Source organism: Brienomyrus brachyistius, chromosome 3, assembly GCF_023856365.1.
Source record: "Brienomyrus brachyistius isolate T26 chromosome 3, BBRACH_0.4, whole genome shotgun sequence".
Classification (NCBI taxonomy): Eukaryota; Metazoa; Chordata; class Actinopteri; order Osteoglossiformes; family Mormyridae; genus Brienomyrus; species Brienomyrus brachyistius.
In genome coordinates this window covers 35486485-35510200 of record NC_064535.1, presented here as the reverse complement: position 1 = coordinate 35510200, position 23716 = coordinate 35486485, and the positions used below count along the sequence as shown (strand labels likewise).

Below are 23716 nucleotides of genomic sequence, written 5' to 3'. Positions count from 1 at the left end.
GTCATGATCATATGAACCGGCTCGGCGCTTATCCCAAAACCACTGACTGCATTTTTGTTGCCATTATGCAATATTTATCTATTTTATTATATCAGCATTTAAGGTCCAAACATAAATTATTAAATCGTAGTATATTTACTAACACTATGTGCAATTACAGCTTGGGCATTCAAACCCCGTTTTAAGTCGGTTATTATACTTTGTGGATAATCGCTCAGCGCGGCGGGTGATGCGAGTCCCACTGCGCCCCACAAACACCATTCATATTCCAGAGATGCATAAAGTTACGGGTCTAGTCTAGGGCTCCCAGACACTCCATGTCAAGGAGGACACTTCCAGCTACTTCGCGTTTTACAAACTTCTTTAAAAGTGAAAGCCCACTGTGCTTGGCTAAATAGTTTACTTCTTCTTGTGCTTTGACTGTTTTGTTTCCTTGGTTTAAAGACTCATCCAAGCCGTGCATGTTATGATATACTTAACTTCTCCTTCCCTGATCTTAAGCCTTTGAAGTTTGCTTTTGCTATAACAAAGATCGTCTTTGAGACCCAAGTTTCTAATTTTAGTCTATCTGTCTTACAGCAATCTTGGACAGGGTGGCAAAGAGCTGGGCGTTATCCCAGACAAAATCGGGAGCAAAGCCGGTATTCACCCTGGTTGGGATACCCGCCTATCGCAGAGCGCGCGTACACACACACACCTGTAATGTGAAACAATATATGACCGGTGAAATCCGTGCCGGGTAGCATACACACGTTCCCCCTCACAAATCTCTTTCTGGGATTCCTTAATTTGTATCATTTGCACTATGTATCGTAATATAATCATCTGACTGACCCGCTGCCAATTAAAGATGTCAGACATTCAACCAGGTGTTTTGTTTTAGCATCACACAACTTTTCCGGTCTTTTGTTGGCCCTCAGCCAAATTTTTTGAAACGTGTTGCTGGTATCAAACTCAAATTGAACATATATTTGTCATAAAACAATAACATTGCTCAGTTTCAACATTTGATATGTTCAATTATATGTGGGTTTATATGATTTGTAAGTCACTGCATTCTGTTTTTATTTACATTTTAAACAACAACAAACAAACAAATTTATTTTTGTATAGCGCAGTTTCACAACATTACATCGTCACAAAGTGCTTTACAGCATCCGCACCCAAAGCCCCCAGTGAGCAAGCCAAAGGTGACAGTGGCAAGGAAAAACTCCCAAGAAGGAAGAAACCTTGGGAGGGACCAGACTCAAAGGGGGAGCCCATCCTCCAGGGGCCGACAGGGAGAGTCAAATAAGGGAGATGGTTAAGTGCCAAGTCACACTGTCCAAATCATAAGATGTAGAAGATGACACAGGCAGTACGGCGAGCTAGATGCAGGGACATCATTGGTAGTGGCGATGTCACATGTAGCAGGGTGTGCTGGACATCTTGGTAAATTGAGGTCTCCAGGCAGCACCCCCCAGGAGGAGTTGGGGAAATGGAAGATGACAAGCAGCATCTTCTGCTTTTAAACAGCATCCCAACTTTTTTGGAAACGGGGGTGTAAAACAGTTCAATCAAAATAAATACGTTTAACTGCAGTTTTATTTGTAGCATAATAATATTTGTCAATTTTTTATTTCGAATATTTTTCCCCATTTAAAAAAGTTTTATACATAACAGTCACACAGCAAGCATGTTCTGGTGATGTGGGAAGCATAGCCGTGGGAAGTAGGGATGCTGTAGCACCCCCTGCTAGAAAACAGGCGTCACACCACCCCCTAATATTGATCAGTGACAAAACACAGCCTTACGCTAACAATGAAATAAGGGCAATTAAATCATTCGAGTTGCGTGTTTGAGCTTCTAGATTCAAATACTATCTGACATGACATGTTTGTTTGCCATACATCTTTATCAGTGTGGCACAGTGGTTCAGCGCTTTGCCCTTCATTTTCAAGGTTGAGGATTTTCTCCACCCCGTGAATGTGGACGTTGCCTGTTTTCCCCGCTCTCTGAAAACAGGCAGTTAAATGACAAGCATCTTTGAGTCGGCCTCAGTGCGCCCTCACCCTGTGACGGGTGGCATTGCACCCGGGGTGTTTTAATGCCCTGTCATTTCTGTGACAGGCTCCAGCCATGAACTGGATACACAGATATCTGATGCCTGGTTCATGTACATATAAAAAATCCTACATGATGTCACTTTCTCCATGAATATGCTAAATGTATCAAAGAAAAATGCATTTCAGAAACAAAAGCACTTCAATTCTCCTAGACTGTAACAATCCACTAATAGGGTGATGTAAGTTTTCATTAAATATTTAAATAATATACTTTTGGTCAGGGGGTTGGGGGATTAGTTATTCTTGTCTGGCTTGTGTGTAAGTTATGAAAAAGAAGGGCTTTACAATAATAACTGACCGTGCCTGCATGTGAGAGCAGGTGCTCTGCAGGTGCTCTGCAGGTGCTCTGCAGGTACGCTGCAGGTACGCTGCAGGTACGCTGCAGATGCTTGGACTGCATAGCAGCATTGCGCATAGATCGGCTTTGCTAAAAACAATAACATTCGTACGGCACAGGTACAAGTCCAGCCTGCTAAGTACCTGCTTATAGTAAATTATAATTCTCTGTAAGTGCTTTGCCTGCTGTGCTTATCAGTCAGGAGCAGGCAGTAATTCGTATGTAAAACAGGCGCGCACAGATTCACTGGTTCACTTCCCCACTGAACTCGTAGTTAATTAACCTTGACTGAGCTGTGGCCTGGAACTAGATAAAGGTGCCCGCTAAAGGCAAGATTTCCGGGGATAAAACAAACTTAGGGTTTATAAACATAAAATCACAGTCTATGTTTGTTCCACATAAATAATAAAATATATTTTGTATGTTACCTTAATTAGTTTTCCTATATCTTGTGTAATCAAAATAAAGTACTTTGCGGCACAACATTTAGTCTTTAACTAGCCAATTAATTACGAATTAATATTCGTGTATGACTTTCTGAGCTGTGGGACGTAATACCGATGCTTCAACACGGAGATCCTCTGACAAAATAATTACATGCAACGAATGCTGTATTGCCCCAAATGGATCTTTCTTTTGTTTTGATCTACTTACAAGCTAAATATGACACAGTGACATCTTCATTACGTTTACAGAATTACATCCGCGACGCTGCTAATTAATTGCGCTCCGGGAAAACAGGTCTGATATCTGATGCTAACAGGCGATCCCCAAGACCCGACAGCACACTTGTGAGTGTAAGAGTCGGAAGCCACTTCACCTGCCCAAAAAAAGGAGGTGGAATGGTGAAGAGATCCGTGTGAGCTCGATAGGCCTTACCATAAATGCATCCATCCATCCATTCATCCATCCATCCGTGCATCTGTCTTGCCTGACTGTCCGATCGTCCGTCCTATTCATCTTTGTGGTGCACAGCTTGATTTTATTAATAATAACGTTCCGCCACTAGGTGGCACCTTTTGATATTCAATCAGTAAGCAGTCGATTGGCCCGTGTCCCGTAGTGGGATTTACATTACTCACGTTCCTGTGTATTGCTGGTTTAACCTGGCTGGTATTCCACAGCTAACAGCTGGATTGCGACACGTGCAGAGGCCCACAGAAGCCTGGAACTTAATGATGCCCTTCGTAGCACTAAGGAGGCACTGTATGGGGGCAAGTGCCTTCAGAATGGTGTTATGATAGATCTATATTGAAGTGCCTTGTCTTTATAAACCACATTCAGTTAGATACATTGATTATGTTTTACATATTAATATAACTAAAATGGATTGATGTCATTTGGGATTAGCTTTGGAGTCACCACGTAATCTGGCGGAATAGCGATAAGGTGCACACCAGATGTCAGACAGACCTCCATCAGGAGTTTCGCTCCACACAGAAGCTTCTGGAATTTGTGGGAGGACACCCACGGCGGCTTGCGTGATTGACAGCTTGGCACCATCCGCTGCTTTTCTCCTGACACCCCAGGACGGGCTGATGACAGAGAGCATTCTCTCGAGACACTTGCCCCTCCCCCCCCTTCTCAATCTCCACTGTGGGAGACAGAGACCTCCCCAGCGCGGACGGGCTGGGGGCACCGCACACAAAGAACAGTGGCTGGCACAGGGAGTCGCTATCGCGCGCGTCGGCCCCGCATCTGTGAACCATGATAAAAATCGGCGTTTCCATCAATTACTGAGATTCTCTCAGTGTACGTACACAAATAGCTGTATGCTGAGCGTACGGACACAATTTAAGGGGTAACTAGCCCCGCTTCCGTAAGAAAAACCACACAATAGCCCGAGGCCTCCCAGGAGGAGTGTAATTTCGGGGCTCGCCCTCCGCTTTGGCACGCCGGTGTGTGCTGACAGGCCCAAAGGCAAACAGCGGAGCCCACACACGCATGTCAGACTCCGACAGCTTCTTCTCTGTACGTGAGAGTGGGATGTTACTGCTGTGGGCTCTGCGAAGGTACTAAGCTGGATAAACTGCAGGCATCCAGCTCAGAGACAGACTGTGAAAGACCCACTGTTCCCACGATGCATCTCGCGACCCCCCTACTGAACAAACAGGCTTATGTCTTCTATCCTGGGATGAGAACTCACATTCAATAAATCTACCTGGCAAGTAGAAAAACAAACGCACATTGATGTGAAAAGTCACCCTAGTTCATATTTCGCAATCATCTTTCTTGGAAATTTCACAGAAACTCTCTAGTCCTTCAGCACTGAAAGCTCTGTAAAAACTGTAAAAACTATTTGTCTGGGCATGTGCTGTAGTGCCTGAAATCACCACTAGGTGGACTGATTACATACAGCACAAATATTCCTGTGCCATTTCAGGAGAAGGAAATCTAGAACCCCCCCCTCCTTGTCCCATGCTGGGGGTCTGTGGTCCCACGCAGCAAGTAAAGGTTTCATATCACAAAATTTTCATCGACGTTGTTGCAGAAACTGTGGTAACTCAAAGGTTGATGTCCAGGATCAGTGAGGAATCGGAGATGTAGGATCATTTCACTGTGCACCTCAACCAACCAGCATTCCGACCCGGGATTATGGAAATAGAAGATGTTGTGTTTCTTTCCCATGGCATGATACCTGACAAGGTTTTGTCTTTCTGCGGGTCCCCGATGACGTCCCTCGCACGCTGACCTGTAATCATCCAGCGAGCGGCTCGTGTCTCCTGCCATGTGGAGCCGGTTTGACACTGGGGCTCTTGCCGACTTCCCGGGGTTTGTTGTGTCTTTAGGCGAGCCCATGCTGTGCAAACAGCACCCCGTAAACAGTCTGCGGTGGACTTTTTCCGAGAGCAAAAACAAAGAAATGTGCTTCAGACAAGGCCTGCTTTGTTTCCATCAAGATACGGATTCCTGGACCCTGGCACTTCCCTCCGCGTTCGATCCTTCCCTCTTCCTCCCTTTCAAAGGATGTCTCCCTCTGCTCGTCTTCCGCTGAGCTCGTTAAATATCTGTTATGGACCTCCGCGATGACAAGCCGTAAGATAAACATGGCGCACTAAAACAAACAGGCCAACTCCGTCTCCACCGGGAACGGCTTCACCTGCCCGCCGAGTCTCAAATGATGGCTGTTCTTCACAGCAGGCCTGTTTATCTAATGGGAGGCTACAGCCTTAGGTATTCGCCTCGAGGGAGGTTGTCCGCAGACTTTATGTGTTGCTAGGGGCCCACTGGCATATGGGGTGGTGGATGTTTGCAGCAGACTCTGCACTGGTTTCCCACTTGTGAACATCATCCTCCCAGTTCCTCCGGAGGTGTGGAGGCCTGCTATTTTAGAATACCCGCCCCCAGCCATGAGCTGTGACATTGCGCTTAATTCCAAGTTGACAAAGACTGACTTGCAGTTTAGAATCCTCTGGCGCCCTGGAGTGTACACATCTCCAAAAAGACTGCACATCTCCAAAAGAGTGCACATCTCACTTTCCAGGTATTCCGTAGACTCAGAGGAATTCCAAGGTACCATGATCTGAAAATGTACATGCTCAACGCCTCTCGTGTCAATCAGGGAATCCACGCAGATGACAGACGTCTGAGATCTTTACCAAATTCTTCATTAAACGGCCAATGAAACTTCTTCAGATGCCCAGATGTTTCCCCACTTGTCTGTTCACCTCTTTAGTCAACTTTGGTTGTTTTAAATGTGCTGTAGAAATTAACGTTGAGCTTGACTTTGACTTGTCCTCCAATATATGGTTGTGGACTCCAGGTGGATATTACTGCAAGACCTGAGACAGCATTTCTTCATGCGTGGAGACATCATCAGCAGATTCCTCCCACCGCTAGGTATACTGCTTATCATTAAAATCCAATTGTGAAAGATTTTTTAGTGGATATGCCCTCTGATGACATTTGGAGCTGGACAGTGCCATCCTTTACAGTGTCTTTATGGATCCCTGTGTCACTGGGATGTTCTACAGTGCCCTTCTGAAGGTTTCCTCTTCGGGAGACATTTTGGTCCTCAGAGCTCTGGCTCTGTCATGTCTACCAGCTCGGAAAGTAGGTTTCTTTGATTGAGGCTTTGAGAGTCCAGAAGAGGGAGAATTGTGACCCAAGAGACCCCGCTTGGGTTTGCTGTCATCTCAGCCCGGATCCAGAGCGGCTTTCAGGCTGAATGAGGGTCCCAGGCCCAGGGGGGTGAGGAGGGGCTCATCGCGAGGCTGTCAGCCTCTGCCTTCTCATCTGGCCTCCAGATGCCTGAGGGGATAAGCTGACTTTGTACAGGGATGTGCCGCTGTTTGGACAACCTGCCATTGCTCAGCACTGATCCTAATCACTCAGCTTAAGGAAGATGGGACAGTCCGGTCCAGGAGCAGCATGATCCTCAGTCCCGAGGAGCCGTCGACCTGAGAGAATCAGCTCGGGAGTAAATCTTCGCACGATAATAATTACAGACAGGAGGCTAGGTGTTCAAATATTTGACAAGTTCTGTGTTTTAGTTCATTTACAAATAGAAATCAAACATTAACAAATATCTGTGAAATTCTTGGAACCTTTCTGAATGTGAGTTATTCCACAAAAGGATTTTTAATGTAAATCTAATATTACTTTACACACGAAACACCAATTTTGCAGTTTCAGCACTTATGCAGCAACCAAGTGCAGCATAAAATGTATGTTTTTCAGAAAATATTTTTTTTCCACCACAATCCTCATATGCAGTTAATTAGCTCTTTCCTTAATTATGTTTTACACAAATAAAAAACAAAAAACTAACAATTACTGCAAGAAAACAAAACTTCATAAAAATTCTGTACTGGCCCTTTTCCAGGAGTAAAATATCGTGTGAGAGGAGCCATTTCAGTCCATGCTGCTCTCAATTAAAGGCAGAGTTCAAAACAATCAGGACCCCTAGAAATGCTAATGTCAATAAATGAACCCGAAACAGAACCACTCAACCGACAAAAAGAACACATGCCATTGCTGCCGGCTTTTTGAAAAGGAGTTTTTTTTAAAACAAGAATCACAATGTGAACAAAAATGAGCTGGAGGATATTCTCCCCCTCAGAGTCTGGTTAGGGTTAGGGCTTCCTCTGCTGCCCCCTGGAGGATGGGCTCCCCATTTGAGTCTGGTTAGGGTTAGGGCTTCCTCTGCTGCCCCCTGGAGGATGGGCTCCCCCTTTGGGTCTGGTTAGGGTTAGGGCTTCCTCTGCTGCCCCCTGGGCAGGGATAATGTAAAGCGCTTTGAAACAATGGAATGTTGTGAAAATGCCTTATACAAATGAAATTGAATTGCTCTCTATTGGGGGTGACATGATGGTGCAGTGGTTAGCACTGCTGCCTCACACCTCTGGGACCCAGGTTCAAGTCTCCACCTGGGTCACATACATGTGGAGTTTGCATGTTCTCCCCATGTCGTGTCATCATTTTCTCCAGGTAATCTGGTTTCCCCCCACAGTCCAAAGACATGCTAAGGCTAATTGGACTTGCTAAACCACGCGTAGGAGTGAATGGTGTGTGTGTGTAAGTGTGCAATGTAATGTGCTGGTCCCTCATCCTGGTTGTTCCTTGCTTGGTGCCCATTGCTTCTGGGATAGGCTCTGGACCCCCCATGACCCAGTAGGATAAGCGGTTTGGAAAATGGATGGATGATTTCAATTGTGCAGGTGTGCGGTAGAGATGGGAATTCCAGCTGGTTTTAGCGAACCGATCATGTGGCTCAGCTCAGCAGTACGGCGGTTCTTCATTTAGTTCAAATTAATTTGGGCTTTATTACTTATTACTTGGGCTGGTCCCTCATTGGAATGCAATACGGGGTAGAGTAATGGTTAGTATTGTTGCCTGACCCCTCTTGGAGTCTGAGTCTCCGTCATGATTCCGTGTGGGATTTGCATGTTCTCCCCATGTCATTGTGGGGTTTCCTCGGGGTATTCAGTCTTCAGTTCAGTTAATAGTTAAGGTTTTTTGTGGGGCGGGGGGGGTCAAAAGTTATACCCAGATTATACGACCTATATGGTTATACAAGTTATGACCATTTTTGTCGTTTTAAGATCTTGGACATCTTAAGACTTCCAAAATTAACGTAGCCTTTGTTGTAGGGCGATCTCATTTATGAGCGGGCAACCTGGGTCACCCAAGAGGCTGCCTGTGGGCAACCTGGAAAAATCCTTAAAGTCGAGCAGCTCCTGTTACTGGCCATTTGGAAACAGACACGCTTCATGCCATTCATCAGCCAGACAGGTGAGTTAGTGACCTGTGGCTCACACACGTCGAAAGTTCTCAGAAACCCATCAGCAGTTAAAGGCATTAGCTCCTCTCCTTCCTTTGGGCCCATATTGGAAGAGTCCAGCAAAGACTAACAACTGAGAGAGTCCCAGAGGCCGGGAGTGAGTGACACGTCAAGCAAAATCTCACTCACCCCGCACAGTACTGAAAGAAAACATCTGTGTTTACCGCTCTCAAATCCACACGCACAGCACGCCTGCTTCCCTAAAGATCAAACAGAAATACGCTTTCCACAGAAGCGCAGGTAACAAAGCTGTTATTCCACTCTTAAGTGCCCAGTAAAATGGACGATTTTTCATGTTTCATTTCATTTTAAATAATGTCCAGATGTCTACTGTGCACCAAGTCCCATGAGTCACATAATTTTTTTTGTCATAATCTCATGCATATGTATTATTTATTGATTGTATACCTTATGAAAGAAGACGGCCAACTTATGGGATATGGAAGTATTATATTGACTAAGATAAATAATTAGTCTTTATAAATTGTATAGTCTTACGGTATTTGCAGTAAGAGAGACAGGCTGCAAGAAGAAGACTGGGGTGTAAAAATATGATAGAGGTTCATTGTTTTTACTCAGCAGTTTAAAGGGCACAGTTCGAGGCACCCAGCACTAAGAAGGTACACCTCATGGGGAAGGCTCTCGCTTAAATACTGCTGCATGTGCTTTTTAAATCTGAGGATATTTTGTGAGAGTGGTTAAGAAACAGAGAGTGTGGGGAAGCCCTTAGTGATTTTTCCAGTGTTTCGTTTGTGATTCTGACTGTCTTTGACTATTCTGTCCATTACTGGGTGACATGGAAAGGTAGTACAGACATGTTATTGGATACGGTGCATGGAGAGCGAATTCCCGCCGCAGTTAACGGACAACTGCTTTCCCAGCCTCGGCGAAGAGTCAGATCTTTATGGTGGTTTCTAAATACCTGGCTGAAGAGCAAGGCGCCGACCACGGTCTGCAAGACGTCTCAGTCCGGAGTCCCCGATAGAACAACTTTTCTTAGGCATTGGGCAAAAATGGTTTCTGTTGAAGCTGGGAGAACCTGTGTTTCTAAGAAATGTGCATGGCCTTGACGACAGAACAGGAGCAAGACATGATGGCAGGCAGGGTCCAAAAAGCCAGTGGCTGCGGGAGGAACATGGGCTGACTTCATCCAAAGCGGCCAACCTTATCACTAGCCAATGAAGTGTTTTGAATCGGTGAGTGACAAGGGAGGGGGCACTCCTGGGGCCAATCAGCTTTCAACTAGGGCCGGTGTCCTTGTGGCCCCGCCCATTAATCAAAACACTTTGACTGTCCAATGCAGCTGCGACCCTTTGAGTGAACTCTACCAGGTCTGCGGGAGGCACGCAGGCTCAGTGGGTTGTGGGCTCCATCCCTCAGCTCTGTGTGTGTGGACTTTGCATCTTCATCCGACGGTCACACCGATTGTCTCAAGGTGCTCTGCGTTGGTGTGTTTTGAGGAGGATGGGCACAGATTATTTGTGTTCCTTAAGAGGACAGCCGTACGGCACAGCCGACTCTACTAGTCTGGTCTGCTGGGAGGAGTTAATGAAAAACAGCCAGGTGTTATTTTTGGGGCATTGCAGTACATACATGCGAAGGCGATTTAACATTTTAACGGCTCAAAGGAGAAATCCAGGCTGTCAAAGCCGCACTTTTCGCTTTGGTGGGTTTATCATCTCAGTAATGCTCTGCCAATCAGCTCTGACTTCCAGCCAACATTCCGTCTTCATTAGCGAATGACGCCCTTTATTTACAAGCCCCCTTTCCATTTCCCCGGATCAACGGCTCCACACTAAACATGGACATTCCAGCCGTTTGGCGCGAAGTAGTGTTCAGGAAACACTAGTCAGGCGTCGGCGGGCCTTGTATCTGCATCAGAATAATGACTTAGAGCAAGCAGGCGATTAGCATGGGAAGGACGTCAGGATCCGCATTCGCTGGGGCTGATCCAGATTTGTGCTTAACCTTCTGGAACCAAACTGATTAAAAGACTTTGATTTAATCACTAATTTATCATGGAATGTAGGGTGTTAACCCAAAGCTCGGGACACCAATCCAGGTAATTATGTGAAAGTAATCTGTAATCTGAAAGTAATCACCACATAATAATATTTTAACATTTAATTCTGGGGCAGGGGGCTTGTTGAGTACTCACATGTATGATTTCGTACTCATCGCTTTTCCCAGATTAAAAAATGGAAAAATATCTGCAGAAATAAAATAAATGATATAATAGGAAGCTGATGGATTAAGGCAAAATACACGCATCTCCAGTGGCAGCATAAGGTCAGTCTTGTCTCTCGACTCGCCTTGGTTCGCCTTGCTCTGTTTTTTTTTCACATGCACTTTTGTTATCCAAATGACATTCTGTATTTGCGCAGCATTTCCTCACTGAGCTCAGGATCATAAAATAACTTATTTTCCTGCAAACGTGTGCGAAGATGTGAGATGAGAGAGGTACGAGCAGTCGAGGGTGCCAGCTGAGGCCTGTTCGATGCCCGCCTGTAAGAGGCACGTGTTATCGGGTCTTGCTCTCCACGTGGAGGTCACATGAAGACCCCATTTAGACAAGAAGGGTTTCCAGGATGAGCTTGGAGCCTAAGACCTCCTGATCATCCATAAAATTAAACTAAGCTTTATTTGACACTTATACAAATCCATGTGAACATGCTATCTTCCATGTAGACAGACAGACAGAAACACACACATTGCTGACAGTGACACTTGGCATCTGGGCATATGGGTCAACATCCATTCATGGTCATTAGACACACAGAACCCAGGGCTGAGCAGGATGGTTCCTGTACTCGCACATCTTTCACGTTCACTTGGGCGATCTTGCTCCTTTTTTCCGTCTCTCTGTACATATGAGGAGGACGCGAGTAGAAAAGTGTTTGGGGATGTTGGTCTCATAGCACTTACAAAGGGAGGATTCCGCTGCCCTGTACCCAGCACTTACGAAGGGAGGATTCCGCTGCCCTGTACCCAGCACTTGCAAAGGGAGGATTCCGCTGCCCTGTACCCAGCACTTGCAAAGGGAGGATTCCGCTGCCCTGTACCCAGCACTTGCAAAGGGAGGATTCCGCTGCCCTGTACCCAGCACTTGCAAAGGGAGGATTCCGCTGCCCTGTACCCAGCACTTGCAAAGGGAGGATTCCGCTGCCCTGTACCCAGCACTTGCAAAGGGAGGATTCCGCTGCCCTGTACCCAGCACTTGCAAAGGGAGGATTCCGCTGCCCTGTACCCAGCACTTGCAAAGGGAGGATTCCGCTGCCCTGTACCCAGCACTTGCAAAGGGAGGATTCCGCTGCCCTGTACCCAGCACTTGCAAAGGGAGGATTCCGCTGCCCTGTACCCAGCACTTGCAAAGGGAGGATTCCGCTGCCCTGTACCCAGCACTTGCAAAGGGAGGATTCCGCTGCCCTGTACCCAGCACTTGCAAAGGGAGGATTCCGCTGCCCTGTACCCAGCACTTGCAAAGGGAGGATTCCGCTGCCCTGTACCCAGCACTTGCAAAGGGAGGATTCCGCTGCCCTGTACCCAGCACTTGCAAAGGGAGGATTCCGCTGCCCTGTACCCAGCACTTGCAAAGGGAGGATTCCGCTGCCCTGTACCCAGCACTTGCAAAGGGAGGATTCCGCTGCCCTGTACCCAGCACTTACAAAGGGAGGATTCCGCTGCCCTGTACCCAGCACTTACAAAGGGAGGATTCCGCTGCCCTATACCCAGCACTTACAAAGGGAGGATTCCGCTTCCCTGAACCCAGCACTTACAAAGGGAGGATACCGCTTCCCTGTACCCAGGACTTAGGCAACAAGCATCGTGGTTTATTTTCCAAAGGTGCTGGTCTCTTTAATGCCGGCAAACAAGGTTTTAACTAAATTGCTGTGAAGCACAGAGGTCCCATATCATGTACAATATATACGTCAATGACAATTCGACAAAACAAAACTAAAAAATTGATTTAGCAAGCATAGTCGTAAAGGGGTGTCTTAGATTTTTTTAAATCAATCCCATCATACTTATAAGTATCCCCTCCCAGTAACCCACCCCCATAATCCTGAGGTGGTATCTTCCTCCCTTTTCAGGCTAATGAAGACCTCTGAAGTAATAAAAGATCAGTGTGTAGTCTTCACCTCAGCTTCGTAGACCCCCAATCCTGAGCAGTCTGCGAGAAACCCATTAAAGTCTTTGATGTTTTATACCACCAAATTCTGCCCTGTATACATTTTTTAAAACACAGACGAAGTACAACAGAGCCAGTCTAAATGTTCTCTTCAGAGAGGGTGTCAACTTTCACAAGAGGTTTGTGGTCAAATCTTTGAGACGTACAGCTAAGCCACTTGAAAGCCCCGCCCAGTTAACAGCCTCGCTGAATGCCTGGCTGCAGAACAAAGTATATGTATAATATGTATAACGTGACACGGAATGTGAACGGCAGGAGTTCACAGTATGTTTGATAGCAGCTGCTACAGGGATCATTAAATGAGCTCAAAAGACAGAGAGACCGCAAAGGCAGAGAGACCACAAGGACAGAGAGACCGCAAAGGCAGATACTGACAATGTGTGTACATTGTATACATTTAATATCAAATAAACACCCATAAATATTGACATAAAGTTAAACACTAACAGAAGGAAATGTTATGCATTTCTGTTTATAGGCTATATACGATAAAAAAATATCACAGTAAATTGATTTGTACAATATAATGCATAGATGAGTGAAGTCTGGATATCGCTTTAACAAAAGTTGCAATAAAAAAAAAACAAATGAACCTCAAACCATCAGAAGCATGTCCACAACCTCATGTTTAACGGGCTAAATGTGTCAGATTCCAAAACAACAAGAAATCATACAACCAGCAACATCCGGCAGTGCAGTTCCAACGCAATCGATCACTGCATGAATCTTATCGTCACGTCCCAAAGCCGTCTGACCTCAGTTCTGATTTTATTTCTGGTATCTGTTGATTTGTGGGTCTGTAAAATGTCTTTGAAACATTCCAAACGGCTGTGTCACAAGCACAAAGAGGAGAAGCTCGCCAGGGTTAATCGTGATGACTTTCCCCCGTGCAAACTGGGAAGAAATACCACCATCTTTGTACAGTTAAGTGCCTGCTACAGTCAGCAGGCTTCCGGACTTCGATGTGCCTCAGAGGAACATCCAACATCGCCTGACGCTTCTGCCATGATGGTATGAAGTTTAATCACAGAAAAGCTGAATTGTCTCGGTCTTCCACCAGCTGGCCACCTACCTGGTCTGGGTTCAGGTGCTGCACCGGTTGTCTTCTGGTCTTTACAATGATGGTTAGGACTTCGGACAAGTAGGATCTTAATGCAGCAAAGCAACCCAATATAGGGTCTTGTCTAACTGCAAGGGACAAAGGGAACTGGGTTTCGGTTGAGCTCCTCATTCTCCTGGGCCTCCTGGAGGGATGTGTTGATCATCAGAGCTTGCATGGAGTCACATGATTGCTTCTCTGCATCTTCAGAGTTCAAGGAGACCAAGCTGGTCTGGTGGTGCCCCCTCAGCGATCGTGCCTGCTTGAAGATCAAGCCCAAATCCTCCTTGAAGTGAGGGTTGAAGAACACGTAGAGAAGCGGGTTCAGGCAGGCGGGAAGGGGGACAATGATCAGCAGCACGGACTTGACCATCACTGGGTTGATGAAGGAGAGGCTGAGCAGAGAGGAGAAGGAGAGGAAGGCCACGGGAATGCAGAGCAGGCAGTTAGTGACGAGCAGCCTGGCCAGGTGGCTTATCATGGAGCTGTCCCAGAAGCTGCCCAGCTCATCCTTCGCCAAGCCGTAGTAGAGCATGGTGTAGATTACTGTCATGACAAAATAGCACAGCGAGTTGAGGAGCACCATAGCCACCATGAAGCCCATGCTGGAAGCCTCTCCAAAGGGCAGAGGCAGGCATAGAGAGGAGATGGTGTGCTCGCCCATGTAGAGGACGGATGGGGCAGTGATGGCCAGAGCCAGACCAAAACACAAGCCCGAAATTATCCTCGTGTTGCTGGGGGACGGCCAAGCCCCTGACCTCTTGGAGCAGCGAACAGAGAGCCTGTACTCCACCGTGGCGGTGGTCAGCAGGAAGACGCTGGTTTCACCGGCGAAGACGGACAGGAAGCCCGTGACTTTACATCCTATGCCTCCCTCCCACCAGGCCGCGTATGCTGCAAAGCCGCCGATGGTCAGGGCATCCGCCACGGCCTGTACACCTCCAGAGAGGCCTACGACACAGTCGGAGACAGCCAGGAGGCCCACAAGATGCTTGGATGGAGATACGAGGGCAGGGGACAGGAAGACTGTGCAGGCCACTAGGGGGTTGCAGATGAGCGACAGTAGGACGATGAGCCACATGCTGGCATGCATGACCCAGCTCCCGAAGAGATGGGAACAGGGCTGGAGAGGTCCTACGGAACGACAAGACAACAGCAAATAATACAAGATAGCAGTGTGACAGCTAATGTCTGTCCATCCATTTTCTGTAATTGCTTGTCCCACTAAGACTCACACAGCATAGGCAAAGACTTAAACCCAGATCCCAGAGGTGAGAGGCAACTGTGGTACGCACTGCGCCACTGTACTACGCACTGCGCCACTGTACTTTCTCTATAGTACCAGTCTTCCTTTTGCTGATTTTTTTTATTAAATAAAAATGTAATATCCTTATTTGATATTACTTGACTTCAAGTATGTAATGTTAAACAATGTTCGCTATACTCTAAAACATCTTCCCACTTCCAAAAACTACTCTCTCCACTTTACATGCCATAGATTTATCACAATCACTGTGCACTGCAGAAGCATTACGCTGAAATGGTCAGAAAGAATCATTTGAGAGAAGGCGTCACTGTTCATTCACTGGGCGCACTGAGTCTTCACCTGGTGCTGGGGAGCACTGGACCTGCTGATGGACCTTCTGGTCCTCGTCAAACTCCAAGGGAAAATCTTCAAGGTCATGATCCTCTGGAAGAACAACCACATATATAAGGCTCTGAGGGTCCGGCGCAGGGTTACCTGTTGCTTTACAACATGGAGAAAACACCTGTGTATTCAGATGTTAAACACCATGATTTCAGACAAAAAAATAAACAGAAAAACATTTTTGGGGCAACTGGCTCCTAACCTCAAATTATATAGGAGCCAAATGCTTTTTTTCAGAGCCATAATCTCCATCACATGCCAAGTGTGAAATAAATAAAAAATATTTACAAGGCAAATTTTGTCTCCAGTTTACCTGACGCTGCCTTTCTGTCTCCTCTCTGAGCTACCAGACCTGCCTGCTATTGCCTCCTGCATTCTTACAGATAACGACAGAAGCATAAATGACAATGAAATATACCAGACCTGGACGGCACAGCAGGAACAGACACAGGTTTGTGTTGAGTGGAGACAGATATTCGGAACACAACGACACATTTATACTATTTTTTAATTTCAGGAACATGGAGGGGAAAAATAAACCAATGGCTGGGAAAAAAGCGGGACATTTGTGTTTTCTGTGTTACTTATGTGTTTATGTAGTGTTACTGCTTACACCTGATTCTCCTTGTTCTTCTGCCTCAGTTGATTGGTTAATTGATTATATCTTACACTGTCTTACACCTGCTGCTTGTTTGCTCCAGTTTTTTTATGTGTGTTTAAGCTGCCCTGCTCTGTTCTCCAGTCAGTCACTAGGCTTGTGCTAAATTGTGTTGGAAGGTTTGACCATGTAAACTTCATACTGTAGTGGCAGACCGAGGCACAAGAACAAGGAGAATCAGGTGGCAAGTGAGGACGAGGAGAGGCAGACTGACGAAAAATAGAAAATCTAGTCGCATTGGCAACCATTTCAGTCGCCATCTGGATCCCTGCACTCTTTCACACGTTGTGAAAAGTGCTTTGCGCGTGACTGTAGGATCCTGAGCAGCATCCAGGGCTTCTCTGCAGAAGCAGACCACACCTGGCTTGGGCATGAGCTCCCCGCCTCTCCTGCCACGCGGCTCCTTGATGCCACTGCTCTCTTCCGTGGCCCAGGGCTGCGGTGACGTCTCGCAGGCCACGAAAGCGCAGCACTGAAACGCATACGGCATCTCCATCACCCTGGAGACCACGAAGGTGAACTGGGTCAATGAACAGCTTGTGGCAACAATGGATCCATTTCCCATAACATCTGCCAAGTAACTGCGTCAAATTGGGGCTCTTTGCTGAGCTTGTCGACGATCTCAAAGGCAAACAGCAGTGAATTACCTTCTTATGCTTAAGATGTCATGGCAGCAATTCTTAACCTGAATAGTTTGAGTCTGCATCCGTATAAAATTGGCTAAGTGCCTAAATGTGGAGGCTGCTGCTCCAATGGAGCTGTAAGGCAACAAGGCAGCATCCTGGCTACAGATCTCTCTACCTGAGCACTGGGAAGTCCTCTGCAGACAGCAGCTCCTTCATCCTGCCATTTCCCGCCAGCTTGAGGTGCGTGAGGCTCTGGAGTCCAGCGGCAGGGAGGGACGACAGCAGATTGGAGGTCAGGTCCCTGAGAGGGGGTGGAGAGACAGGTCCTGAGCGAAGAGCTGAGCGAGAGCAGCGACCAAACGATGCGGCGGGCGGAGGCAGCAGGGCGCTCACAGCCTGGCCAGCAGCGGGAGGTTGGAGAAGGCACCGGATTCCATGGTGCAGACTCTGTTCCAGGCCAGGTCACTGTAAGAACAAGAGAAAGAGGCAGTGCTCTTAAGATCTGGAAGCAGAGAGAGAGGCGAAGATTTCATAAGAGACTCTGACATACATGCTGACACACACACAAGGCCTCTGTCTTGACATCTTGGGAGATTACGGCCAAAGGTCAGTTTTAAATAAGCGGTGGTGCTCAGCGGTCGCAGTGTAGGAATGGGAAGCGACATCAGAGGGAAGTGCAGACAAAGGCTGCTGCCAATCGTGTCCATAAAAGCCTCTTTTACGGTCTGACGTGGAAAAACATGGTGACTTCCTCAGACGATGGTTTCCAACCAAGCAACTCGCGTTCCTCTGAAAGCATGTCCTGCTCTTCTGTCAGGACACAGAACTGGAGATGTCTGACAGCTGTCAGACAATGTGACCTAGTCAGTTTGTGTTAGATCTGCCATGTCTGAATGAATGGGATATTTTATTTACTTTTTTTGTTGAATATCCTCCCCCCAATATGTTAAGCTGGTGAAGGCAACATTCAGACAAATGATTAACGTACATGCCTGCAGATTTGATTTGTGAATTGCCATAAATCCACAGGTAAGGAAAAAAAAACCCTTTTCAAAACTTTACAAGAAAACATGCTTCACATTAAAATATGACCAATGACGTGGTTATAGTTCCAGTGAAACAATATTTGTTTGGGTAGACGTTTGACGTCTGTTTCCCAGCTCTGAAGTCAAGGATCTCAAAGGATGAATTGGTGCACGGTGCCTTCGGTGAACTGAAACAGGCAGATGGAAAGTGAAAATTCATCTTGAAGGCCTAACTTTGTGACCTGCCAGTCTAAATACTGCAGAATTGACCACCAGACTCCCGAGGAATAGGTTCACAGCAGATGTGTGTGGTAATTCAGCATCCCCCTGAACAGAGGGATTATGGGCTTTTTTTTCCATGTAGCTGAGTCCACACCGTAGGTAACTGGATATTCCCGGCCTTTCCCCACGTGAGTCAACTGCTTCAAGATCAAGGGCGTTTGGCTGAGCCAAGTGTGACAGCATGTTTAATGGCCCTGCCGTGGCTAGCCAATCGGAAGCCCCCCCACCCCGTGTGACCGCGTGTCAGCGCACACCATAAACCGTGTCACACACCCTCACTCCCAGCACGATGCGAGTGCACAAACTTAGCAGGAGAAAAAAGTTAAACTGCTCCAACTCTTTGCTGACACAATATTGGGTGGAAAAATCATCTTCCCAGCCAAATATATGGCAAACATTAATGTCATTGCTCTACTTCACTCCCATAATTTGCCCATAACTTCCACACTTTTTTTTTGATGAATATCTGTGAACATACGACCTACGTAAATAATAATACAGCTGTTTGTATGGTCGATGTTTGTTTTTCATTGTTCCATTTCAGTGTGTATTTCATTACTGTCATTGCTATTTTGTACTTTTGTGATGTACTGCGTGATGATATGAGGAATCTTCACATTGCAAGCCTTTGGTGTCGGCGTGAAGACGATAAATAATGAAAGAGAGAAAAACAGTTACATGCACGGAGGATGTCAGGGAGAGTATTTCATGGAACTGGGTAATAAACATTATGGTACTAGGGGTTTTAGAGTGATGAATGGTGTTGCGTTGGTGGGAAGGACAGTAATGGGTAGTATGGTGTTGCGTTGGTGGGAAGGACAGTAATGGATAGTATGGTGTTGCGTTGGTGGGAAGGACAGTAATGGATAGTATGGTGTTGCGTTGGTGGGAAGGACAGTAATGGATAGTATGGTGTTGCGTTGGTGGGAAGGACAGTAATGGATAGTATGGTGTTGCGTTGGTGGGAAGGACAGTAATGGATAGTATGGTGTTGCGTTGGTGGGAAGGACAGTAATGGATAGTATGGTGTTGCGTTGGTGGGAAGGACAGTAATGGATAGTATGGTGCTGTGTTATGTGAGTAAAGAAACAAACAAACAAATGAAGAGATTGATGGTAGTGAAACCCTGAAACCTTCATCAGCTTGCTGGCTAGACCACCTCAACCTCACAGACAGGACGCTGTACACCTCACCTGGGAAATGTGTAGACCTTCCTTGGGGGGGGGGGGGTCTATTCCACAAACAGATGACCAGAGTAATCACCTTGTGTTTCTGTGAGGTTGTATTCACGCTCACCCTGGATGACCACACTTAGTCTATCTTTCTGGAACTTTTGAGACATTTACACGGTCAGTTTGATGCGGTACTGTATGTTTTAAATGTGCACACCTTCACCAATCTTAATTAACGCCTCTTAATCAACTTAGCCAGTGATTAATATATGCAAACCAACATGCAGGAAGCCATCCCTAGAAAATGTCTGTTCAAGGTGTCCCAGTTGCTGTAAGGTACTAAACTTCATTAAACAGTGGCAGCTGCAGTAGGAGGACACTCACACAGATTTCAGTGCCAGAAGACCCTGGAAAGTTCCTGAAAGAACTTCTTGGATTTTGTTGTGATGCAGGTTTCTGTGGGGAAAAAGAGAAGCAGAGGTCTTCCACAGAGGACAGGAACTGCACATGGGAAGTAGTTCAGGACACATGACCACTCTTGTGTGTCTTACATTGTCTGGATGTTTCCACAACCGCTGAAGCTGGGGAGGTGTTGGATTAAGTTGTAAGAAAGATCCCTGGAGGCACAGCTTTCGATTAGAAACCAGGACATCTTTCGCCATAAGTATGAAGTCTTTGCAAATAGAAAGTACAGATGCTCATCTACATACGAACGAAGAGGACTGTAAGTCCAAATTGTGTTCACTGGGCTCCCATTTCCTGTCCGCAACATCGATTTTTTTTCTGCGCACCAATTCCGCCCAGTACGACCTCTGGCCGCTGCTCCCGCCGTGCAGCAGCGTAGCGTGCGAACTCCCAGCATCCTAGTTCTTTGTACTTGCGTACACCATTAAAATGATGTCGAATAACGACTTACGAATATTTCAAGTTACGAACAGCAGTTCGGAACGTATCTCGTTCGCAAGTAGAGGAGCGTCTGTATACAGAATTTGAATGACATCAGCATGGCACTCACAGAACTTTGAGTTTGGGTAACTGGGTGCACAAGGTGCTCGGGAGGGAGGAGATCCGCGCTCCAGTGATGGTTCTGCTCAGTTTAAAAGTAAAGTCATTAGAACCATAAAAATACTTGTGAGATTCAGAGTAATTTGTGCTCAACTGAAATTTTGGAAAGCAAAGTCATCAATCACACTTCAGGGTAATTAGGTCTAGGGGAAGAAACTGTATTAATTCTATTTGCGTCACATTGTGGAGTGCTTAGGAATGGTCTGGTCTGGTTCGCTTTATGTCTTCATGCAGCATCAGAGCTTGTAAACTTTACGATGGCTGCGAAACACAGCATATGCCGGCCGCGACTCACAGGCTCTCCAGACTCGTGGTACCGGTGAGGTCCAGGAACTCCGTGATTTCCGTGGCCCCGTTCAGAGATCTGGGGGCAATATGGAGCAGGTAAGAGTGGGAACCTGATGTTGGAGGTTCACGAACAGCTTACGACATCGTGTCGTTAGGTGAACTCACAATGTGCGCAGCTCCGGAAGGAGCTGGAAGGCCGACTTGCCAACGGACTGGATGGGGTTGTTATAGAAGTAACTGTGCAAAGCAAAGAGATCATTTATATTTTAAAAATGCACTTTTATCCAAAGCGTACATTTTTGCTTGGAGACAGAAATTGGATCGCAGGGGTCTTACTCAGGGACTCGACGGTAAAATCATTCCGCCAACGCTGGGATTGGAACTGGTGACCTTCTGATCAAGGACATGGTGTCGCAGTACACAAAGCCACATACCAGCCAACTAACAGCAGCTCTGATTCAGAGCCGGACTCTCTGGCTTTCAATTTATAGTGTTAAAGATGCCGGAGTAGAATACGGTGCCAAATGATGAAAGTCCTGCTCTGTCCAACATTGGTTTCAAAGAGGTAACAGCCTGCGTAGGGCCTTTAAAGGCAGAGCAGAAAGCCTTCCAGCGGCGCGTAAAGCAGCCCTGTGTGCTATAAAAGGTCCTTGTGAGCCCCGTCTAAGCTCTGATGGAGCACTGCCATGCCTCTTCATTAGGCTAAGCCATTAAGTTTGGGAGGAACGCCATTTACGAGCTGACAGCTCGTAATTCCCTTATCTGAACCATGGATTACAAAAGTGAATGTTCTAGAAAACGGCCGAGTTAGGGCGAACAGGAGGCAAAAGCTTCTGGTACCATTCACTGAGATGAAACCTATGATTGACACAGATAAAGCTGAGGTTCTCCTCAGGTGTTATGAACACAATATGTATGCATCACATCTAAGCTCACATCTAAGATTCTGATTCCTGATTTTGACTGGACAAAATCTCAAGAGAGGAAAACATGGATCTAATGTGTCATTTAGTGTGACCTTCACACATGGTTTGACACAGACGTTACGTTTGTTACTACGGAAACAAGGAGACCTACATTGTCAGCAGTGAAGGATTCCCAACAAAGGCCTGCTCTGGAATGGACCGGATGTTGTTGCTGTGAAATGCCCTGGAACAGAGCATCAGGGTGAGTGACATCGGCTGGGCAGCAGGAAGTGACATGGTGGTCACAGTGCACTCTGGATACTCACAGCTCCTTCAGGTTAGGGAGGGCTTTGACGGCAACAGGGAAGTCCACCAAGCTGTTATAGTTCAAGTCCCTGCAGCACATTGAAAATATTAGATGGTTCTTGAACATTAAGCCACTCTCAGCAAAAACTGGCGATAAAAATCACGCAGGCTTAAGTTTGTCAGACACATTGACAAAGCAGTCCACATTTGTACAACTTTTTTCAGGATGACACACAAATGCATAGATCATAGAGCTCTTAAAAATGCTTAACAAAAGTGAATGTGATTTAAAACACGAAACTCTTACACAACAATCCCTTTGATCTATACGCATCATTAACCGCTCTTCCATTACAGTTTTGAGAAATAATTTAAAATGCTAAATGAGGCTTGGTATGGTTTACTGGAAATCCTGCATCTACATAGAAAGCAGAATCAGGGTCTCCTAATCCATTTGTGGCCCTTGAGGGGCCACTCCTCTGCTCATGCATGGGGCCGCTCTCGGGCCCTCACATGGTTTTCATTTTTGCACGCCTCCCTCTGTTCTCTGTCTCACTTCTTCCTTGTTAAAACCTCCGCAAGTGTCACTAAATGGTGGCTAACATAACGAAAGTTAAAGTCTGCAGAGTAACCGGTAAGATCTGCTTTTGTTAGTGATGTTTCCCGAAATTCTGGCTATGTGACCTTCTCTGGTTTCCCGAAAGCTGAAAGCATCTCTCAAGGTCTGTAAAGTCACCTCTTGGACAGACAGATATTAAAAGACATGGAGGTAACAATGAAATAGTATCTGGACGAAGTCTGGCTGTAGTGAAAAAAATCAAGAAACATGCCACACTGGTCATGACAGTGATTATGACTCATTGTGAACATAAACCACTTACAGGCAGTGCTGCGGACAACTTTTACCAAATGCTTTGGGGTCCTTGGTTAATTTGGACAATGTACCAGTGATTTTTTAGCAACAGAAAATGTCATGTGAAGGATTTAATACAATGCACCATGCAGCCACATCAGTAGAATCTTCTAAGTAAGCTTCATGGACCATACAGATTTATTTACACTAAATATGATTTGAACTGATCAGTCGTACAGACAAATGATATGACCTTTTGATAGAACATTTCATACCACCATCTCGCTGCCGACGAAGCACGGTTAGGAGAACTCAAACCCAAATTACAGTCCAACGTACAAGGTCTCCAGACTCTGAAGGCCATCAAAGCACTTCTTCCCCAGGGTGTGGATTCTGTTGTTATGGAGGTGTCTGTGGAGGAACAGGAAGGAACATTCAGTGGAACAGAGCATTCCCCACCCAGGATGGGCCTTCCTGGCTGAGCAACAGCTGCAAGCTTTTAAAGACTGCAACCCACCAGATTTGGCACTTTATAGACATTAGACTATAGAGTGTTTAAAAATAAAGCGGCATTTCTTATCCACGACAGCCTAGTGGGCAAAGAATTTTAACAACCATGATCTACAGCAACCTGCTAGACTTCAGGAGTACACATATACATTTGTATAAGTAAAGGTATGCGTGGGGGGGGGCACTTTGACCGTCTGCTGATTGGAAATGGGTGGTGGGCGCTGACTTCCTGCTCCGGAAACATCCAGAAGAGTCACTCCCACTGCAGCACCCACCCCTCCCAGTACAAAGGCCCCAGCAAACCACACAGGGTCCCTTTTTTCACACTTCGATGGCATGTGGCTTCAAACCCACATTTTACTGCC

At 46.3% G+C, this 23716-nt stretch overlaps 1 protein-coding gene across 1 annotated transcript in view; it reads right to left on the bottom strand.

Moving 5' to 3' along the window:
• Window positions 1-13334: 13334 nt before the first annotated feature.
• The window catches only part of LOC125739308 (leucine-rich repeat-containing G-protein coupled receptor 5-like), a 31729-nt gene continuing 21347 nt past the window's right edge, over window positions 13335-23716 (bottom strand). Inside the window, exons 6-18 of the mRNA XM_049009280.1 lie at window positions 23181-23252; window positions 22009-22077; window positions 21855-21926; window positions 20943-21014; window positions 20785-20853; window positions 20440-20511; window positions 19976-20041; window positions 19809-19880; window positions 17339-17410; window positions 17121-17246; window positions 16680-16819; window positions 15620-15703; window positions 13335-15147 (exon numbers count right to left, since the gene is read on the bottom strand). Coding sequence (XP_048865237.1) covers window positions 14099-15147; window positions 15620-15703; window positions 16680-16819; window positions 17121-17246; window positions 17339-17410; window positions 19809-19880; window positions 19976-20041; window positions 20440-20511; window positions 20785-20853; window positions 20943-21014; window positions 21855-21926; window positions 22009-22077; window positions 23181-23252 — 2035 coding nt within the window. The 3' untranslated portion in view covers window positions 13335-14098. The remainder of the gene's footprint in view (window positions 15148-15619; window positions 15704-16679; window positions 16820-17120; window positions 17247-17338; window positions 17411-19808; window positions 19881-19975; window positions 20042-20439; window positions 20512-20784; window positions 20854-20942; window positions 21015-21854; window positions 21927-22008; window positions 22078-23180; window positions 23253-23716) is intronic.